At 51.1% G+C, this 20,752-nt stretch overlaps 7 protein-coding genes across 7 annotated transcripts; 3 read left to right on the top strand and 4 right to left on the bottom strand.

The window, feature by feature from the left end:
* Positions 1-2,376: 2,376 nt before the first annotated feature.
* Positions 2,377-3,555, bottom strand: B0H65DRAFT_475538 (uncharacterized protein). Its single transcript, XM_062827316.1, has 2 exons — positions 3,319-3,555; positions 2,377-3,245 (listed from the first exon to the last, which is right to left on the bottom strand). Exons 1-2 carry the CDS (start codon positions 3,367-3,369, stop codon positions 2,847-2,849), a joined length of 450 nt encoding a protein of 149 aa, XP_062678513.1. The 5' UTR covers positions 3,370-3,555; the 3' UTR covers positions 2,377-2,846.
* Positions 3,556-3,588: 33 nt separating this feature from the next.
* Positions 3,589-5,166, top strand: B0H65DRAFT_475535 (mitochondrial 18 KDa protein-domain-containing protein). Its single transcript, XM_062827315.1, has 2 exons — positions 3,589-4,221; positions 4,323-5,166. Exons 1-2 carry the CDS (start codon positions 3,986-3,988, stop codon positions 5,014-5,016), a joined length of 930 nt encoding a protein of 309 aa, XP_062678512.1. The 5' UTR covers positions 3,589-3,985; the 3' UTR covers positions 5,017-5,166.
* Positions 5,167-6,743, bottom strand: B0H65DRAFT_475534 (uncharacterized protein). The gene is made up of 2 exons (XM_062827314.1): positions 6,614-6,743; positions 5,167-6,548 (listed from the first exon to the last, which is right to left on the bottom strand). The coding sequence occupies exon 2, from the start codon at positions 6,356-6,358 to the stop codon at positions 5,387-5,389; it is 972 nt and encodes a 323-aa protein (XP_062678511.1). The 5' UTR covers positions 6,359-6,548; positions 6,614-6,743; the 3' UTR covers positions 5,167-5,386.
* A 416-nt stretch (positions 6,744-7,159) lies between these two features.
* On the top strand, positions 7,160-10,687 carry B0H65DRAFT_291548 (Rad4 transglutaminase-like domain-containing protein). The gene has a single exon (XM_062823017.1). The coding sequence runs from the start codon at positions 7,282-7,284 to the stop codon at positions 10,399-10,401; it is 3,120 nt and encodes a 1,039-aa protein (XP_062678510.1). The 5' UTR covers positions 7,160-7,281; the 3' UTR covers positions 10,402-10,687.
* A 2,008-nt stretch (positions 10,688-12,695) lies between these two features.
* B0H65DRAFT_432918 (uncharacterized protein) lies at positions 12,696-15,388 on the top strand (the record flags this gene model as incomplete). Its single annotated transcript, XM_062825031.1, has 4 exons — positions 12,696-13,186; positions 13,280-14,142; positions 14,197-14,685; positions 14,763-15,388. 4 exons carry the CDS (start codon positions 12,696-12,698, stop codon positions 15,386-15,388), a joined length of 2,469 nt encoding a protein of 822 aa, XP_062678509.1.
* A 1,048-nt stretch (positions 15,389-16,436) lies between these two features.
* Positions 16,437-18,038, bottom strand: B0H65DRAFT_475521 (uncharacterized protein). Its single transcript, XM_062827313.1, has 2 exons — positions 17,524-18,038; positions 16,437-17,240 (listed from the first exon to the last, which is right to left on the bottom strand). The coding sequence occupies exons 1-2, from the start codon at positions 17,640-17,642 to the stop codon at positions 16,817-16,819; spliced, it is 543 nt and encodes a 180-aa protein (XP_062678508.1). The 5' UTR covers positions 17,643-18,038; the 3' UTR covers positions 16,437-16,816.
* A 153-nt stretch (positions 18,039-18,191) lies between these two features.
* B0H65DRAFT_291212 (heterokaryon incompatibility protein-domain-containing protein) lies at positions 18,192-20,440 on the bottom strand. Its single transcript, XM_062823015.1, has 3 exons — positions 20,189-20,440; positions 19,355-20,121; positions 18,192-19,289 (listed from the first exon to the last, which is right to left on the bottom strand). The coding sequence occupies exons 1-3, from the start codon at positions 20,222-20,224 to the stop codon at positions 18,539-18,541; spliced, it is 1,554 nt and encodes a 517-aa protein (XP_062678507.1). The 5' UTR covers positions 20,225-20,440; the 3' UTR covers positions 18,192-18,538.
* Between the last annotated feature and the right edge of the window lie 312 nt (positions 20,441-20,752).

Here is a 20,752-nt window from a genome sequence, read left to right as displayed (position 1 = left end):
TTTAAATCGTTAGATTAAGTACTAGAGTGTAGCCTTTTTGAAAGATTAGTGCCTTGAGTGTAAGTATAAGAAGATTAGCCTCGATTTCAAAATATTTTAGATTTTAAATAAATATATTTAATATGTTAAATAATATCAGCGCTATCTTAGCTTCCCGCTTTCCCTACTGACGGAAATTATAATATTATTTGTAATATTTGTATTTTTTTTGTAAATATGCTTTAAAAATAATAAAAAGTTGATATATTGATTCGGTTCAATTTACCGATTAAAACGTTATAATTTATATATATATACAATTTTTTTTAGTGGTTTCGTTTCAGTAAGAAAAAATATATTAAAAAAGATAAAATATGAAAATCCGGGGTCGACCTACTTCCCGTTCCCGTCCCGCCATATACCCTACTAAATACTTTGCAAATTATACTATTAATAGCGTTATATACCCTAAAATTAATACTATTGCAAATTAGGGTCGATAGGGAGATTTAATAAAGGTTCAACCCCTTTATACTTTTCCCTATCTTTACCCTCGCTAGCGACCCTCCTCTTTACCTTTTTAAAATAAACCTCCTGCCTTTTTTAAGATATCTTTACAAAGATATTTACTTTAGCTTTAGAAGATTCCTATTTAGAAAAGATAAATTTAGCGACGTCGTTATCGATTTTATCCTCTTAGTTACACTTAAAGATATCGAACGCTTTATTTAACTATTCGTTAGTAGCCGCTTTCTTTTCTTCGATTATTACCCTTTCAATACGGTTATTATTATTCTGCTTTATTAACGCGCTAGTTAGATTCTTTAAACTTTCTGTGATCGCCTCGCTATTACTCTTCCTCTTCTTCTTTTTCGGATCACGACCGCTAATAGTAGACCTCTTTAAGTTACCGTCCTTTATATAAGTAAGGACCGGTACTTTATTATTATTTTTGTTAATTAATAAGTTTAGGTCTTCTATTTATTGTACTTCTTTAGTTTAAAATAATTAGTCTAAGGTTATTGCATATTTATTAGTAGCTCTTTAGTTCTTTATAAAGGCCTTTTTTATAAGTTTACAGTGTTGGGGATCTTATTTACGAAATTGACTGACTTCTTTATAGGCTTACAATACCCTAGTTAGTTTATTTATATTATATATGTACTTGTATAGTATAGTTATTGATTTCGATTAAGCAGTCCTAGACGTTGTTATTAGCGGTTAGTATACCGGTATTAAGATTAAATCCGAATTTAGATATTGAGTAGCTCTTAAGGATATATTAAGTACGTTATTTACGTTTGAAATAATCAACCTTATTACGGATTTGTTAATTATCTGGGGCGGTCCTAAACTTTTTACGTATATTCTCGATTAATTTAGTATAGACTTACTCTTTATAACCGTTCTAGTTAATTAACCCCTTTTAGATAGCCTACCTAAATTTTATTAGGAGGTGGACTTCTTAGGGTTTAGTCTATACCTAGTTCTTCTTTTTCTTCGCCGTTGTCGTCGTAGCCGCCTTCCCCTTACTCTTTGAACGGTTAGTAGACTGGGTGGGTTAATTAAGTTGATTGGGTTAGGTAGAGGTCGGTTAGTTAGGTTAGAAATCTAATATTATAAATAGGATTTGAGAACCTAAGGATTGGGATTCGCTTCTTATCGATGATTGAATTTAATTATCGATTATTTAGGTGTAAAAATAAGGGTTTTACGTTCTTTAAAAGATATAATTTTAATAATAAGAAAGGTATAGGTAATTAAAAAGGGTGTAATCAATATGTAGTAATGGGGCGGCACCTTTTATTTACGTCGTTAATTAATATTACGAGATTTACTGACAAATGCTTTATATTTATGACTTTCTAGGAATTGTGACATTTGGATAAGTTCTGAAAATCAGGTTTTGAGCTGGAATTGGGCACCCTATATTTTATCGGAATTTACCGCTAAAATCCGGTTCAGGAAGGCTAATGCGGTTCCCCTGAAAATTTTATTTCAGAAAGCCATTTCCGGGACACACGAATACGCCCTAAGATCGAGGTTGGTCTGCACGGTGCTTTAGATGAACTGCCAAATTCGTCTTAGATACTTAGGGGTTGTAGTGCGGTTCGGTGGTGGGACCTTTCCTCAACCCCCTACTCATTAAGTAGGGGGAAAAAATATTCTGGGACAAACTTTTAATTTGGGACATCTGAAATGTTAGCGTGCACCATAGAAGAATGTTAGTGGGAAGATGCAACAACAACAACCACATCTACTATTTTTCTAAAATTCTGGCAAAAATTAGGAAGGATGAAAAGGCCTTGGGAAAGACGCCTTCAAAGTTGCATTAATTTTGGTCAAGTCGTTGGGGAGAAAACTCGGTTGCAAACGTTTTTTGCTATATTCGGTTCGATGCTTTCGCGCGACCAAAAATGACGATGTTTGGTGTCGACGCAAAGTCCAAAAGCTACCGTTCGCCCAATTTAGAAGATGATTTTTTGCAACTTTGAGGGAGCCTTTCTTATACCCTTTTCTTACTTCCCGAATTTTGCCAGAATTTTAGAAAAATGGTGGATGTGGTTGTCATTGCTGTATCGTGCCCACTAACAGTTTTCCATGGTGCAGCCTAACATTTCAGATTGTCCCAGATTAAAAGTTTGTCCCAGAATATTTTTTCCCTCTTTTATAAGAGGGGGTTGACAAAAGGCTCCAACCAAGCCGCCCGACAACCCCCAAGTACCAGCCCCAGCTTCGTGTCCATCTTTCTCTCAACCTCTCCGACAAAGAAGGGGATTCGGGTGTTGGTGATGATATCCGTGGCGGGTAACGATGCGTAACGATGTCGGAGCCATGACGTGATTCTCCCAGGCGATAACTTTCCATTAACCAGTCGCTATATATGTACACAGGACAAGTCCAGTCCGCAACGCCTCGTGTCCGTTTCGATCATCATAACTGTCGTTTTCGGGCACTTTAGTGCTTGGCGGGGGCAGCAGCGGGAGCCTGCTTCTCGGTGGACTCGGAGGTCTCGAGGAACTTCCTATCGGGGTGTTAGCGATCGAGGGTACTATGATGATGCGTGATGACGATGGCGAATAAGACGTGGGCGCTGGTGCGGGTGGAGGGGCGAAGGATGAATGAGAGTCGGAGGTTCCGTACTTGATGAAGTCGGCCTCATCGGAGCTGGAAGCGTTGATGGGGGGAGTAGCAGGGGTCTTGCTGCTGCCGCCGGAAGCGAGGTAGACACCGCCGAAGAGGGAGCCAAGAACACCCATGGCAAGCTGTAGGAAGCTATTGTTAATAGAGGCTCTTGTTTATTGTTGATGATGCTATTTCCATGGGAGGGGCACTGACGTATTGGGAGGCGACCTTCTGGCCGAAAAGGTTGTAGTATTGACCACCCATTGTGACTGAGGCGGTTGGAAGTCCTGGCGGGGTGTTTTCGGAGCTTGGTGGTGATGGGACCGGCGTGGAGGATTCGACGGTTTGGAAAACGACGCAAAGTTGAGAAGCTCCGTCGCGCAACCTGCCGAAAATTTGGATGCCTGAGGTTGCAGCCGCCAGCCAAGCCCGACCTCCCGCTGCCAAGCCGTTGCCCCATAGCCGCCCTCGAGCCGCCTGCACGTCCAGAACGTCAAAGTCGCGGAAGCCGCACGAACCACCCCACATGCCATTCCCGCTGCCCCGTCATACACGCTAATGTTATCGCGTTATCGTTCGGTTATCCACCACTATCGACCGTTCGCTACGTCACTGCTCGAATTGCGCCCGGCTTATGGTCCGGAGTGGAGGAAGCTCATCTGAAGCTCATCTCAGCCTGCCATCGCATTCGTCTTCTTTCCATCACCACATCCCTGATTCCCTAATTGATTTCATCCCTAATTGTAACTACCTCTGACGCAAGATCAGGGACAACGACGACCTTTTATACATACAACTACATCACCGCGCCAAAAACATCGCGCAATCCGTCGCATACGAGCGATTTCCCCAAATCCCGATAAAAATAACATAAACCACGATGTGGCCCTTTGGCAGCAGCAACTCAGACAAGCCGGCGCCGCCCAAGCAGTCTCCTCCAGAAGTCAGCCCTCTACAAGACAAGGTAGAGAAGAAGGTTGTCGACGTCAAGAACGCCGTCCATGACGAGTTCGACCCCAAGAAGCTGCCCGCGCGGTCAAAGCTCCCCGACGGTCTCCAGAAGATAATCGAAAAGACTGACAAGGACGACTTCTACGACGATCTCTACGAGGGCTAGTACGTGTTTTACACCGGAAAACCAACACACAGGGAAAAAAGAAAGGAAATTGGGCCCAACAGCCTAACAGAGCTAACATTGGCCATGTACTCTACGACAGCGTTCCTCCCTCGACCGACTCCAACGTCCGTTACGCCGCCTACGCCGCCCGCTCCCGCACCATCCTCCTTTCCGCGCACCGCTATGTCGCCTACACCTCCGACATCGGCGAGTCCTTCCGCCCCGTCGCGCACCCCTGGCTCGTCCGTGGTGCCTACGCCGTCTCGTGGGCTTACATCCTCGGCGACGTCAGCTACGAAGGATACAAGGCGTACTGGCACAACCGGCGGGTGCTGGACCCCAACGTCGAGCTGACATCGCGCCAGCAGCGCATTTTGGGTCTGATCGATGAGAACGGCGCCAAGAAGCTGGAGGACGACAAGCCGACGCCGGGAAAGATCACGCCGCTGGAGGACTGGCGCACCGTGATGGCGCAGCGGGCTATCTTCCAGAGCGTGGCCAGCATGGGTCTGCCTGCGTTTACGATCCACAGCGTGGTGCGGTACAGCGGTCGCGCGCTGAAGGACGTGAAGAACAAGACGATCCGGACTTGGGGTCCCATCGGTCTCGGTCTGGCAATTGTGCCTTTCCTGCCCACTTTGTTCGATAAGCCGGTTGAGAATGCGGTCGAATGGGTCTTCCACAAGGGCTTCGAGACGTTTGGCGGCAAGGAGGCTGTTGGACACGCGCCACTTATTGGAAGAGAAAGGACGCTGAGCGAGAAGCCTACTCCTCACAAGGAGAAGGGGGAGTAAGCGGAATAGGGAATGGATGAAGGGATGCATAGGAGGATCGAAGATGATACCCTCATTGACACATCTGTTGTATATAACCAGGCGGTACAGGAGTCACCACTCTAAGAGACTGTTCCCTTGCGCTCTTGCAGTGTATTATAGGTACTCTTGTTTTATGTACCCATTCTTGTATAAAATCTTTGGAGATTGATCCAAGTTACACAAAGTATCATGACATGTGAAGTCATCTATAAAAATGCGCCGAAACTTCCCTATTCCAGCACTTGGTATCAGGAAGTGCCCTAGTCGTCGCTATGCTGTCAAAACATGCCAAAGAAAAGGAAGAAAGAACTCCTGCTCCCCCAATCCTCCAACCATCAGCCATCCTCCCTCACATCTCAATCAAATCCGGCGGCGGCCCCACCCCCCTCAACAACACAATCGTATTCCCATTCACCAACACCTTCTCGATCTTCTCATTGAACTCCAACATCCTCCCGCCCTCCACATGGAAAACCCGTAACCGATCCTCCTCCTTACTCGACTGATTATTGATATTCTGCACCTGCAGACTCCTCGCCGCCGCATCCAGCACCCTCCCCACCACCCACTCCTTATTATAGAAGAACTCGCCCTTGGGGATCTTCGCCTTGGCCGTTTCGTTTTCCGCCTCCACATACAGATATATCCTCTTCTCGGCGGGGATCTTCTCATCCCCCTTCGCCGTCTTCTTCAGCGTGTTGACAGCAATAATCCTTTGCGCAGCCGTACTCGGTTTCGGTTTCGGCAGCGATCTTGCCGCCTCCTCGCGCTTCGTTTTTCCCCACAGCTTGAACCGTTCGAGCGCGCTTTTGGCGCTCGCTTGCACCGCGGCAGCCGTGGCAGCGGCCGATGCGGCACACGCCCCGATGGGAACCTTGGATTTGCAGTCGTGGTCCTCGGCCAGCCGGTGCTTGAGGCAGTAATCCCGGTTGCAAGAGGGGCAGTGCACGCCAGGGACCAAGGAAGTGCCGACGATGGTCTTGCAGGCGTCTTCGGCGCACGGTTTTTGCGAGACCAGCTCGCGCATGCGTTTGCCTTCGCCGGCTGAGGGCCGGGCGAGCTGGGCGAGCCGGCGCCGCTCGGCCCAGGCTCCTGCGCAGGCGCAGTTGTGTGATGACTCGGAGCGGTGGTCGAGGCAGAAGGTCTTGTGGCAGGATTGGCAGAGGAAGGGGAGGAAGTCGAGTTGGTTGCAGTATTCGAGCTGGCAGTGCTTGCCGATTAGGCTGGCGTCGGTGCCGGCGCTGGCGCCCGAGGAGGGCGAGGCGACGTCGGCGGTGGACATTTTGACGTAGCTTGTGTCGGAGGAGTCGTTGTTGGACATGGTGAGAGCGATGGTTGGCGAAGCTAGGCTTCGCGTGTCTTTATATGTGGGTGTATGGTTCGGGGGATTGGTAATGAGATGCCCCTGGATGTGAAGGAGTCGAGAGATGGAAGTCGATGGTTTGTTTCCACCCCTGCCAAGTCGTAAGGGACGCTGGTGCCTTCGCTTGTGATACAATAGCTAAAGATAGCTAAGGCGTGGCAAAGGGGTCAGTTCGCTGTCACAAGACGTGTTGTTGGAGGCTAGATGACAAACCAGATCGAAGGTTGTAAGAGGAAAGACTGCTTCGTGATGTTGTTGTTGCCTTCGGGGTCCATTGCGCATGCATCGCCTGCCTTTCAGCGCCGCAGCGGCCCTCGCGGCCCTGTCAGCCGCTGCCGTCAGCCGCCGCACGGTGGAACTGGAAGGGTCTCGAATGCACGAAATTGTGGAGAGATCTGGTAATCAACAGGGGCAACAACAACACAGATTGCCTGCCGGCTGACCACTGGTGGCGCTCCGAGTCCACTGCGAGTCCACTGTAATTCGTGGGGTTAAGGCAACCTCACCTGGTGATGTCAGCTCTGAATGTTTTCTGAAACAAAACAAAACATCTTCACTTTCATTACTGTCGTGCCAATCTCGTCTTGCGCCTTCTTTGGTGAACACTCTCTTTGAACAGCGAAACTCCCTCTTATAATCCGTTTCATAACTGTCGGCTAGTCGAAGCAATGAGAAGTCAAAACCAGTAAAGACCAGGAAGCACCTCAAGCCAAATTCAGGGTTAGGGTACTTGAGCTTTGTTTGCCATCCGCAAGGCCGACCGCGTCTTTGTGATGACGACATAGGGCGTTGGATGCAGTTGGACACATTCTGATACAGCTCAAACGAACTCTTAACCCTCGATATGATAAATCATCAGGATACTCAGCTCCTCGCCCACCATGCCTCCCTATGTACCCCGCAAGCGAGTCCGCGATGAATCTCCCTCTCCAGCCACTGAACCGAAGGATGCGAAGCGAAGTAAAGGCAAAGACAAGCTCAACACCGCAAAGTTGACAGCTCCACCTCGGAAGCCAACCCTTTTTGACGCCCTCGACGCAACCGCCAGTCCCGGTTCCTCTTCCAAGACCAGCCTCGCAGCATTGGCCCTCAACGAGAGCTCTGATGATGACGACTCCAGTTCTCTCTCGTCCTTGTCCGATGGCGATTTTGAAGACGTCCCGGTCCTCAAGAAACAGAAGCTCTCTAATGCCCAGGTAGACGAGGACGAAGACGATGATGACGACGACGAAGATCTCGAATTCGAAGACGTCGAACCCTACTACCAGCCCCAACCAGCCTCAGCAAACGTCCCCGAAGTACCCACCGGCGACCTCGAACTGACGCTGATCCGAGACACGCGCATATCCCTTGCCAATGCGCTGGGGAAGAAGGGGCCCTCCAAGCTAGAGCGGAGGATACGAGTCTCAACCCACTGTGTGCACGTGCAGTTGCTTCTATGGCACAATGCTGTCCGCAACGCTTGGCTGTGTGATCCGGAGGTGCAGGGGATTCTTCTGTCGCATCTCCCCCCGAAGCTGTGGGATGAGGTGGATAGGTGGAGGCGGAGTAGTGGGTTGGAGGTGGTGGTACTTGATGGTGGTGGTGCTGTGGCTTCGAGTAAGAAGTCACCCGCCCAGAAGAAGACGAGGGCACAGTCGAAAGAGAAAGGGAAGGCCAAAGGGAAAGATGTCGGAGTGGATAGGTCGCGGGATTGGGGTCAAGCGGCGAAAAATCTGGAAAAGGGCGCGGTGGATATGAGCCATGGTGATCCCCTGTTTCGGTTGATGAAGGTTCTCAGTACGTGGTGGAAGCAGCGGTTCCGGATCTCGGCGCCAGGGCTACGGAAGTGGGGGTACATGACGTTGGAGAGGTTGGATCGTTTGACCAAAACCTTCAACCAGGAGAAACATCAACCGGAACGATTTGGAGAGCGAATTGCCAGTTTGGAAGACTTTCGCGAGTGTGCTTCGGAATGCGCTGGAAGTCGTGATGTGGGCGCTCAACTTTTCACGGCATTGTTGAGGGCATTGGGGCTTGAGGCTAGGTTGGTGGCTAGCCTGCAGCCGTTGGGGTTTGGCTGGACGAAAGTGGAAGAGGCAGATCCGGAGAAGGAGGAAGATCTCAACTCTACTCCGAAAAAGAAGGTCGTGGCCACGAGCGTGGCCAAAGAGACCGTTACAGCACAGGCTTCGGGGACATCTACGAGACGTAGTGCTAGCCGTAAGGCAACGAAGATTCAGAGATCTAACTCAGAGCTCATAGCAGCAGACAGTGACGACGATCTAGTCATTAGTGACCCTGAGCCCGAACCAACACCGCGGAAAAGCAACAAAGTCTACGATAAGGACCTGGAGTTCCCCCATTACTGGACCGAGGTTCTTTCCCCAGTCACCAAGAAATACCTACCCATTGACCCCCTTGTGAAATCCATCATCGGAACCAATCGGGAGTTGATCGAATCTCTGGAACCACGGGGTAGCAAAGCGGACAAGGCCAAACAGGTCATGGCCTATGTCGTGGGATACTCGCCAAACGGAACGGCAAAGGACGTCACAGTGCGCTACCTCAAACGACGAACCTTACCTGGGCGCACAAAAGGCATGCGGATCCCTATCGAGAAGGTTCCCGTCTACAACAAGCACGGCAAGGTAGCGAGGTACGAGCTGCACGACTGGTTCCAGACCGTGATGAAAGGCTACGCCAGAGGCGGCAGGAGCAAGCCCGCCCTGACCGACGTCGACCTAGAAGAAGACGCCACGGACCTGAAGCCAGCCAAGCCCGAGAAGAAGGAAGTCAAAGAGGGCGAAGAGACTCTTCAGTACTACAAGCAATCCAAAGAGTTCGTGCTCGAGCGCCACCTCAAGCGCGAGGAGGCACTCCTGCCCAACGCGCGACCAGTCAAGATGTTCAGGAACAAAGGCGGGGGCAAAAACTCGACAACCACCGCCCAAGACGAGCCTGTCTACTCCCGCAAGGACGTAGTCCAAGTCAAGAGCGCCGAGACCTGGCACAAGCAAGGACGAGCTCCCCTTCCCGGCGAGCAGCCCTTGAAGCGCGTCCCCTACCGAGCAGCAACGAACAACCGGCGACGAGAGATCGCCGAAGCCGAGCGGCTTACGGGCCAGAAAGTGCTGCAGGGCTTGTACAGCTTCGATCAGACGGACTGGATCATCCCGCCACCCATCGAAAACGGCGTCATCCCCAAGAACGAATACGGCAACATCGATTTATTTGTTGAGCACATGTGTCCTCAGGGAGCGGTGCACGTGCCGTACCGCGGCGCGATGCGGGTGTGCAAGCGGTTGGGTATCGACTACGCGGAGGCGGTGGTGGACTTTGAGTTTGGACACAGGATGGCGGTGCCGGTGATTCAGGGGGTGGTTATCGCCGAGGAGCATCATGATCAAGTAATGGAGGAGCTGGCGAAGGACGAGGCGGAGAAGAAGAGGAAGGAGGACGAGAAGCGGCGGAAGGCGGCGTTGGGGATGTGGAGGAAATTTTTGATGGGGATGAGGATCGTGGAGAGGATTAAGCAGGATTATGGGCATGTGGGTGATGAGGTGGAGGTTTTTGGGAAGCATGGTGGACGAGGAGGGGCGGGGGCCCAGGAGGAGGAGGTGTCTGAAGCTGAAGGAGCTGGGGATGATGAGGATATGATGGGTGGTGGTGGGTTTTTGCCGGAAGGCTTTGAAGTGGAAGAGGATGAGAGGGATACCCATCTCAGGTCTTCTTTCTTCCCCGTGGTGGACGAAGATGACGAAGATGACGAGGATGGAGAGGATGCACTGGAGGTTGATCACGGCGAGGGCGAGGGCGAGGGCAACGCTGAGGAACCGGCAAAGAAGAAAGATCCTGCGGTGATGAGTACGAAGCCCAAGCGGAAGGTGGCTACCAAGGCGAGGGCGAGTGTTGCGGGTTCACGAAGGAGAACGAGGCGTAATCTACCTTTAAGCGATGAAGACGACGAGGATGAAGATTTGGAAATGTCAGATTTGGAGGACGATGAGGAGGATGTTTGAGCCATACTTGTAAGCTAGGGTCGTGTACCGCGTAGAGGTGGAAGGTGGGTTGGGTGGCCTTGCTAACTACCGCGCAATTACAAGTCACAGTATCGGGGTTGAAGCATTATTTCCGGGAATGTGGGGTTGTGACACGTGAACGTGGCCTAGCCCCCTTTGGGTGTTTCTTGCGAATATTTGTACAGCGCTTGTCCTCTTTCTTCCTTGTTGTATTGTAATGACAGTTAGGTACCCATACTTGCAGAATATCCGTTCAGATCGACCTTACACCAAGACTACAACTGCCTTTGGCCATGCCCCAGAAGCTGTAGGCAGTTGATCAGTGACCTCAAGCTGGGGGGTGTGAAACTAAGACTTTCATTGGTTCGGCCGTCTTTCTGGCGTTCAACAACTGCACAAACCAGGCACCCAGCTGACCAAGGTACCTCTATTCCTATCCACACCCCCTTTTTTACAGTGACACACACCCTACCCGAAGCACCGAAGAAAGAGCTCTGATTCTTGAGACAACAGGCAGTTGAGTACGACGGGAGGGGCCATTGGTGCTCATTTCCTGTTGGACCAAGTTAGATCATTTAAAGTGACGGAAGGAACCACTGCAGTTCATAAAATGGACGCTGCGACTGCTAAAGTGTCGAGTGGCTGCTTCCACTTGGCCTGCGGTTGGTGACCAAGAGAGGCTCTGGGCCTCTCCACACAGGTTCCAGCTTCGCCTGTGTCAGGCACTTGCATTTTTCATTCACGGCGCCATCCGACCGACGACATGACTTTTTGTCTTACCCACCGTTGTATGGATTTCGGTCAACTCAGGTTGCCTTCTCTTGGCCTCCACCGTCGGGCACTTCAGCTTTAATCTTGTCGCTTCCCGAACCATGAAGGTTAACTTGGTCACCCGTTTGCCTCGACAGCCGCATGAACGGGTGACGGTGGCCCGGCAACGTGTCGGTTGCTCACACTGTCCAATCCTGGAAACTGGGGAAGGCCTCAACCTCGATGGGGTTTGGCTGGCCGCCTGCCGCTTGGCGCATCCACGACTGGTTGGATTCATCATCCCATCATTTGCGACACAGCTCGCGTCCACGCAACTGCCGTCGCATTGTTGGTTTGGGCCTCGTTCAATCCCCAACTCGAGAGCGACACCACCCGACGCTTCCAGGCTTCTTAAGCATAGCACAGTCGCCAAGTTTGAAGCGTGATGTCTCCTCTCTGATGCGCCCGCTAACCGAGAGCATTCCACCCAAACCTTCGCTTCATTATATCTCCAAACGGTCGCGTGCATCCTGCTTTCCTCCCCGTCGGACCATGGGGCTGTGGTAGGACTTCGTCAGCCTGTAAGTCAACATATGCTCAGACGAACCTTGAGGACATCATCATTCATCACCAAACCTGGCGGACCAGACGGATCGTACGAGACCAACCTGCAGCCTTCGACTCGTCCGCCTAACCACCTAACCAAACCCTTCAAAAACACGTCGAACGAGCCGAGGCCACGCCCATTCACTCGCAAGCCACAGGCTGGTACATATTGCTCCAATCCGAGAAATAAAACACGCTCAACGCAAGCTGCCAGGCACATGTTTCGCCTCACTATTTCTGCAGCTGCGCCGACTTTTTGCTCATACGTTCTTTCGTCGTCAGCACGTATCGAACTACCTTGCGAAGCGAGCCTGAGCGATGAGCGCCGCTAACCCGTAAGTTACTTTGCGTTCACGAACCACCGTGATATTCCCCCATCACATCTTGTCCCTATTCTTGTTCGTTTTCATTCCTTCATCATGCCTTGGTCATGTACCGTGTGGTTACCCACCCTCAGGTCTTGGCCAATATCAAACCACCAGAACGACCGGACGTCGCCCCCGACTATCATGCACCTGACCAAGTCCTGAGCCGCATCACCGGGGTGTTTCACTCTCGTTGCTGGGTGGGTGGATTTCTCAACCAGATACGCATCACCACGCGGACATTTGAAGATTCTCTCTCAGGCTTCGCGTTCCATTCCATGCAGAATGGGGTTGCATTGAAGCACCTCGTTGTCTTATCTACACGGCATCTGAATCACTTCCGCCTAATATCTATGGGCGAGAGCGCGGCCATCTTCGCTCGCCATTCAACAACATAACTTCCACATCTAGTCTTGATATTTAAAGTGGCTAACACGCCCGACCCCTGCCCACTATCAACACTAAAGGCGCCCTTCTTTTTTTTTTCTTTTTTTTCCCTCGTCGTTATCACTACCGTAGGTGTAAACCTACCTCTCGTTACTATCCTCCATGTTCACTCTCTTCAACCCCCTTATGCTCACTCACTTGAATCAGGGCGAAAGTTTCAAGGGAAAAGCAGACGGGACAGGCTGTAGACAACCTTTTGCATATCATCATCCAGAGACGTGGTCCCGTTGCGAGGCTTATAGAGATACTAATATCCTGGGCAGGGTTTTCGTTGACGATGGTTGGCCACCTCCTGATGTACCGCCGGTGCCGGAAGAAGGGCCACAACGTGACCCGGACACGTTTCTGGCCACAGTCATAGGCCTTCTACCGGAGATTTGTCCAGAATACGCCCGGAAGCATGGTCATGAATACGGATGGAATCCAGAACCGTTCCTCAACCGTGTCTTGGAGGAAGAAGGCAACGGCACCAAATATCCAAGACGCGCCAAGAAAAGGAAACGAGGCGACGAGGATGTGGGAGACAATGCGAAAGAGTCGAAGCTGCAGAAATTGCACAAAAAATATGAGGGTCGTGTATCCCAACACAATAGAGACCACAACTATACGCGCGTCTGGTGAGTTTCTCAAACGTTGCCAAATTCTGGAGGCAAATCTGGAGTTTACCCATTCACACCCGAATCTTGAAGCCAAAACTAATCTTGGACCAGCCGGGTACTTCTCAAGGAAGCTTTTCCCAAGGCATATGTAGGCGACATTGAGGACGCCATGTCAAAGCACAACTTTTCGGTTTACCAAACGTACTCAGCACTACATGAGGATTTTTCGAAACCACATGGCGTCACCTTTCGCAGAAAAACGTTTCCCAGACACAAGAACAACATCGAAGAGGTAGCAATCGATAACGAAGATGACACTCCACCGGGCAGAGAGGCACAGCAAGAATTTCTCGCAGCGCAGGAGGTATGTTCAGCAAGATTAGCCAAGGACGCCGCGGAAGAAGCCCGACAGAGGGAGGAGAGGGAAAACCTCGAGAATGCGAAAGCAGAAGGCGCCATCATCGAATGTGGGTGTTGTTTTGATGAACTTCCCTACAATCGCATGGCGCACTGCGATGGTGACACGCCTCACTGGTTTTGCTATGACTGCGCTCGGCGGCAAGCAGAAAATCAGATCGGACAGCAGCGGTATCATCTAGGTTGCATGTCTATGGATGGCTGCGAGGCGACTTTCTCCAGAGATCAAAAAGACCTGTTCCTGGATGACCGCCTGAAGCGTACCCTGGAGGAGATCGAGCAAAATGACAGCATTCGACGGGCTGGTATCGAGGGCCTGGAGACTTGTCCATTCTGCAACTATGCTGCGGAATATCCCCCAGTGGAGGTTAACTGGGAGTTCGAGTGTCAGCAACCAGAGTGCGGGGTGAAAAGCTGCCGACGTTGTCGTCAAGAAACTCACATTGGCAAGTCTTGCGAGGAGGCGATGGCTGAAGCAGCCCGTAACAAGGGTGAAGACGCCAAGCGGAAACTCGAGGAGGCCAGGTCATTGGCTATGATTCGGGAGTGCTACAAATGTAAGTCCTCATATCATCTTCCTCTGGTCGTCTAGTTCAGGCTAACCGCCGTAGGCAATAATCGATTCATCAAAGAAAGTGGTTGCAACAAGATGACTTGTCCCAGATGCAGAGCCATGCAATGCTACGTTTGCAGGCAGCCTTGCGATTACAGCCACTTTGACGATGTGCATAGAGGTGGTAAAAAGGGCAACTGTCCTCTCTTTGAACAACAATCATTGGATGAGATTCACGACAAGGAGGCTCGGGAAGCCGAGGAGAGGGAACGAAAGAAGCTACTCGAAGCGGACCCCAGCATTGATGCTCAAGAGCTTGAAATCAAGTTTGATGAGAAGCTTTTTCCAAAACGCCAGCAGCATGTTCATGCTAACGGTGTGCGTGCTCCTGGAGCTTACCCCGGTCGGATTCCGGCTCCAATTCGGCACGCGCTTGCGGGTGCGATAGCGCGACCCCGGGTGCGCGGGCCGAATCAGGCCCAGCCAGGCATGCCAGGAGCTGCACATGTGCAGCCCGTGGGACAGGAAGCCGATCTTCTACAGCAGTGTCAGTATTCTGCCCTCCTCCAGACCTTGTTTTCCATCTAGCATGCGAATGCTCGACTGACTTTGCTCCTGCCATAGACGTAAGACTAGGACTGCCGCCGGGACCAATACGAGACCGGTTCATGGAGAGGTGGGGGCGCCGATACGCGCAACTGGCAGCCCAGAGGAACCGAGGACCGGTTCAGCCACATCAGGGCCAAGTGGTCAACGGCGGCCATCCCAACCAAGGAATGAACCAAGGACTTGCAGGCTATGCTGCCCCTGGCGTCCATCCCAACCCCTATCCCAATCCCCTTCCCAATTACAATGCCAATCCGGCTCCCAATCCTGCCCCCAATCCTGCCCCCAATCCAGTCCAGGCACCACAGGCGTTTCCGGGGTTTGGAAATCAGGTCCTCCATCACAACCACAACCACAACCACTACATGCTTAACGCGCATTTCCCGGCCAATGTTCCAGACTGGAATCCAGGCGGGCCAGGTCTCCTCGGCCTCGGCCTTGGCCCCCTTCCCCCAAACGATGGATTTGGTCTTCCCCAAATGGCGCAACCCGCTGCGCCTAGAATGGCCGCCCTTCCTCCTCCTGTGGCAGTCAACAACGTGCCAAACCCGAGCGTTAATGTGCGAAGCTTTGGCCGAGCCCCGGTAGTGGCAGTACCTCCTGGACAACAGGTGCCTGTTGTCGATCTTACTGCTGATGAGTAGGTGCCGGAGGCGCCAGATCGTCAAGACCAGGTAGCTGCAGGACCTCCTGCTGAGGACATTTATTCTTTTGATGACTTCCTAGAGGTGCTACGTTTGATCCGTGCCTTCCGTGCCCTCCCTGGTCCCCTTCCCCCTAACGATTGGTTGGGTCTTCTTGGCCCAGATCAGGCACCTCGGTTGCTACGTGTACGGGATGCCCTCCATGTTATCTTTCCTCCTAACGATGGGAACGGTCCTGATGACCCAGTTCCGGGACCTGGGGCGCCCGGAATGGATCCTGATGCCAACCATGCAGGGGATGATTGATCGGGCGATGTGGCGCTCGCTCCGGTCTTCGTGGGGCTTCATCATGTCAATGATGCTGCGTTTCAATCAAGAAAACTAGATCTCGGCCTTGGCAAGCCTGGTCTGGTGAACGGACTGAAGAGGGAAGACCTCGGGTTAGCCTAAGTTATGTTCGTTGATGGCCTGTTGTTGGGCACGTATACGACGGCTTTTCTGAGATATCAGCAATGTCGCCCCTGTTACGTTTTCTGCGCACAGTTGGGTCACCATAGAGATCGTCGAAAACCCGCTAGCGGTCCAACGAGTTCATGAGGCGGAATTTGATGATTAGGTGGCGAGAAGGATGATAAAAAAAAATGGAGTGGGAAATGACGGCTTTATCACTGGCATAGCGTGGGAGTCTGTCCGGGCTTTTTCGAGTCTGTCACCGTTGTTGCATCTTACACGTTGCATTTTCATGTTGGAATCTTTTGAGCGAGTATAAAGCGGATTTGTTTGTTATTTGCTTTGTTTGATGCATTTTCAGACGGGAGCATAGCCGGCCAGTCAGTTTGTGCTGTTTTTTTTTCTTCTTGCTTTGCAAGACACTGCACATTAGGTGGCGAAGCGTGGTTAGCAGTAGGTAGCATTGTAGACCGCATGATACCCCGAATAGAGCAAGTTAGTTATTTTTGCACAGAGGTATCGTTGTAAATAACATTGCTAATCGATAATGTGCTTTTATTCCCAAAAATGAGAAGAGGGAAAGTTGGTGACATGGCGATTATGACTGACCCCATTTTCTGGTAAATGTTCAACAACCAAACGTTCTAATCTTGACTCAAAGCAAAACATTTCATCTTATTCTTCTATACCTAATATCTCTTTTGCTCCTCCCAGGGTATCACAGGTATCAATCATCACATCACCACCACTTTTCTTCCTTCCATTTCAGTTCCTATCGCCCAAATCTCCCATATCCTAGCTGAGTCCTCCCATCACCACTTTCATTATTTCCCATTCATCCTCCCATTCCCTACCTACCCCTCCCATAACCTACTTCCTTCCATCTCCCATCCTCTCCAATCTTCCATCTCCCACCAAAACCTAAGAAAGACCTTTCTCTCAACCAGAAGCCGCATGCATACCAAGTTAATGACTTACTTAACGCCCCCTAGCAAACTTCTCATGCCACTTCCCCCTCGCCTTAACAGCCGGCGCACTCGCGTCCTCTACTTCGGGAACCAACTCGATCGTTTCGTGGAGGGTTGTGAGGGTTCGGAGGCCTGGGATTTTTATTTCCTCCATCATCCCCGCTCCTTGTTGGTCTTGCTCTTGGTGTTGCTCTTGGTGTTGCTCGTGTTCAATTTCCATTTCGTCCTCCCCGGGTTCTTTAGCTTGGTTGTCGCTGGTGTGTGGTGGTTGTGGTGGTTCTGGTGGTGGCTGGGTTGGGTTTGGAGACTGAGAAAGGGGGGATAAAAGGATGAGCCCGTTGGAAGTATTCTTTTGTCGGAGGGAGTAAGTCTTGGGGAGACCGTTGATGGTGGTTTTTAGGAGGGCGGCGGTGGGGGAGGGGTGGAGGGTTAGGCTGTTTTTGTTTTTGGGTTTGTCAGTAAGGTGTCGTGGTTGAGGGTTTGTTGCTGGTGATGTAGGGGGGTGGTGATGGTTGGGTTGAAGAAAGGGTGATGAAGCTGTAGGCTGAGAAGGTTGGAAGGCTGTGAAGGTGGATGGAAGGGATGTGAGGCTATGGCAAAGGTAGAGATAGGTGATGGGGGACGACTGTTGCCAAATTGGGCGGTGGACTGATGACAAGCTGGACGTTGTGGAAGAGGAGAGGTGGGCAGGTGCAAGAAGTCAAGGTGTCAGCTTACGTAGGCGGATTTGGCGATTCCAAAAGCTCAACCAGCTCTGGTGGAAGTTCAAGGAGCTTGTAGCCCACGCCGTCAGGCGCGTGGGACAGCGGGATTCCCGCGTTGGCTTGGGTGGACATTGGTGCGGTCTTTGTTCTCGTGATGTTTTCTGTTAGATTATGATACGTGATGTTGCTGGTCGGGAAGGTTGGTGGAAAGCGGCGTGTAAGACGTCGTCCGTTGGAGGTTGTGGTTTGGATGTCACCGGGATGTTCGCCTATGACGATGCTGATCACTTGGGGACACGCGAAAGTGTCTCGCGAATCCACGTGATGGGAAATAACCCTAACCCGCAAGAGAAGGGAAATGGGCTTCCGTCAGCAATTGGGCGCTGGTGAATGTTGAGGCCGGGAGCTCATGGGCTGCTTCGAGTTGCCCAAAGCCCCGTGTACTGCAATTCTATCCTAATTGCCTCTTATTTGCTTGTGAACTTGATACAGCGATATCCGTTTCGATGATGTGTACGGGCATGCTTGTGTGGGGATGTCATGCAGGTAAGGAGGTCAATCAATGTTCAGTGGACGGTCCGCTACATTTATAGCGCGTGTACAGTACATTACAGCGGCACGCCAAATATAGCCTGCGTGGAAAGACGCGTGATTTTCTCTTCGCATGTGATCCTGACGCCAGGAGATTTCTTCAATTAAGACTTGATTATCTACTTACGTGGTCATATTTCAGTCGTTATGGAAAGACCTCTTTGTTTTAGGTGTTGTGAGAGAGTGTTTTTTTGCAGAGTGTCCGGGAATCGTGCAGTGCACGACGCTCAATCCACCGATGATAACCGAGAGCAGACCTGTGCGTTATTGACGAGTGGAAACGGAAGTTCATTTTCTCATAACTGTTTCAAACTAGTGAGACGAAGCTAATGAACTCAAACATGAAAGCAGTAAACGAAAGAGATACGCTGGTGCCAGTCTATGGTTGAAAGGAAATGCCCAAACATGAATATCTGAAAAGCCCCGCCAATCTTTTTCTACCGGATTTTGACCCACTCTCGCGGTTGAGAATTGTTCAGATCGATGTACTGGCCGAGCATTTTTCCGACACCGACCCTCTCATATACCTCAGTCTCGTCCGTTGGCAATTCCGCGTCGTGTTCCCGCAATCTCACGATCAAGACATAGTGAGTCTTCCTCTCCGCCGAGACGCCTCTCCGCCTCAGCACGCCGACCACGACACACTTGAGTCGCGCCTGGTCCGAGTTAATCTCCTTCGGAATATCCCAGGTGATGTCGAAGTCTGTCGTCCCTGTCGTTGCCATACGAAACTCCCTCGTTATGGCGCTCAACTCGGCCCTGTTGCCTTTGCCGAACCAGTTCCCCCTGATCTCGGATATGTTCCAGTCCACCTCCCCAAACGGGGGGTCCAGGTAGTCGATGCCCCCCTTGTATGCCATCCACGACCAGGTTGGCACCCGGGGCAGCACCTGGCTCCCGATCTTTTCCAAGGTGCGGAACTCTCTGCCTCGCTGCCAGAGCAAACTTCGCGGTAGCAAGCTGCGTTCGTCGTCGAACACTCCGAATCCTCCCGAGGATTTCAAGTCGTGGATGAGCCGTTTCTCAAGCCCGGCAATCGCGATAGGACGGTCGCTGTCGCGTGAGAGGGTTAGGCGGGAGTATTGCTTGTAGAGCCCCTCGTAGAAACGGATCTTTTCGCCCCGATCACTAGTGCCGTCCGATAGTTTGGAAGGGAAGTTCGGGTCCCCGAGGAAGGAGATTAGTTTGCTAGTTGTCGGTCTCCGTTAGTCCGGTGTCGCTCATAGAGTTGGGGGAGAGGGGGAGATACGCACTTGTCCATCAGGGTCAGAGTCTCGCACCTAATCCCATCGCCGCACTCCCAGTACGTTTGCCACTCTGTGAAGTAGATGGTTCGCCTCGCCAGAGCCCTCTCCTGCAACACCCAACCACGCTCACTAAGCGGTGAGTTGACGACGTGCACTTTGAAGTCGTCTGAGAAGAGGGACACATACACGCCTCCTCTTGTATGACCTTCTTTCACCATGTTGATGACTTTCCTTGCTTTCCGCGGATTGAGGAAGCCGTCTTGCTGGCTGCGCGCACTGCTCGCTGCAAGGACGCAGTAGGCAGAGCTGAATACTGACTCCATCTTCTCTGCCTCCTTATCAAAATCGCCGTGGTCACCCTGGATGATACAAATGGAGTCGATCCAGAGGTACCGAATGCCCAGCTGACGTGTTGTTTGAATGGCATGTTGAAATGTCCTTGGAAGCGTTTGAATGGGAATGCTTCTCTTGTGCTCTTCGATATTAGTAGCCGTGGTGAGGAAGTGTTGCTCCGTTCCCCAGCAATGGGAAAGTGCAATGTACCTGAAGGAATCTCCCGGTTTGGTCTCGCAAAGACGAACGGTGTGTTCCTTCCCGGTACCGAGATCGATGACGCGAGTTGGCACAGAACTATTTGCCTGTGGCTTGCATTGATGTCGACTGTCACAGTACTCGAGCCATTGACGCATAAGCCCCATGTGTTGACTGCTGGACACTGTGAGGTTGGGGAAGCCAATCTTGACACGCTTCGATTCTTGTTTGGCTTCGAATGCCTGATCTCCTACTCATAATCTGTTAAATTGAGACGTTGAGGCCGTCAAGCTCAAGCGCTGAACTTACCTGGGGCCCGGCAGACAGATAGTACGGGATCAGCATGTTCGTTGAGGTGTAACATGGAGTTGACCCGCACGAATGTTATCTTCCGCGTGTTCTTGAGATTTTGGTTGATGCAAACTCGCCACCGCAAGGCGCAAAAGTCGCAGTTACTTTGGCTCTCCTTGAGCCCTTCCCATGTGTCTTCAATGAGGAAATCTGGTACGAAGAAGTCCAACTTTTGGCACTTGGCACACAGTCTAGTTTGGTCGGACGGTTCAGGAAACAGTCCGGCACTGTCCATACTCGAAATGGCCTTCAGTGCAAAGGGGTTGTCGATGGAGTAATCGGTCCGATCAAGCTGACGAAATTGTTAATACTCTTTTCCGGTTACTGACCTTGTAGTTGGCCATAGAAAAGGGATGTCAAGATGCTCGAATGAAATTGGGATTCGAAGCGGAAGCCGTTATAATGTGACTCAATATGGGTTCGTCCGTTTCTACATGATGCCGAGGTTTTGTTTGACCACTAGCCCACCGAAAGATAGAAGAAGAATTTACCTCTGCCTATTTTGAGGGTGAATTAGTAAAC

This window comes from Neurospora tetraspora (genome assembly GCF_033439725.1).
Source record: "Neurospora tetraspora strain CBS 560.94 chromosome Unknown B0H65scaffold_7, whole genome shotgun sequence".
NCBI lineage: Eukaryota > Fungi > Ascomycota > Sordariomycetes > Sordariales > Sordariaceae > Neurospora > Neurospora tetraspora.
Note: the sequence above shows the minus strand (reverse complement) of the source record. Positions and strands in the feature narration are given on the sequence as shown.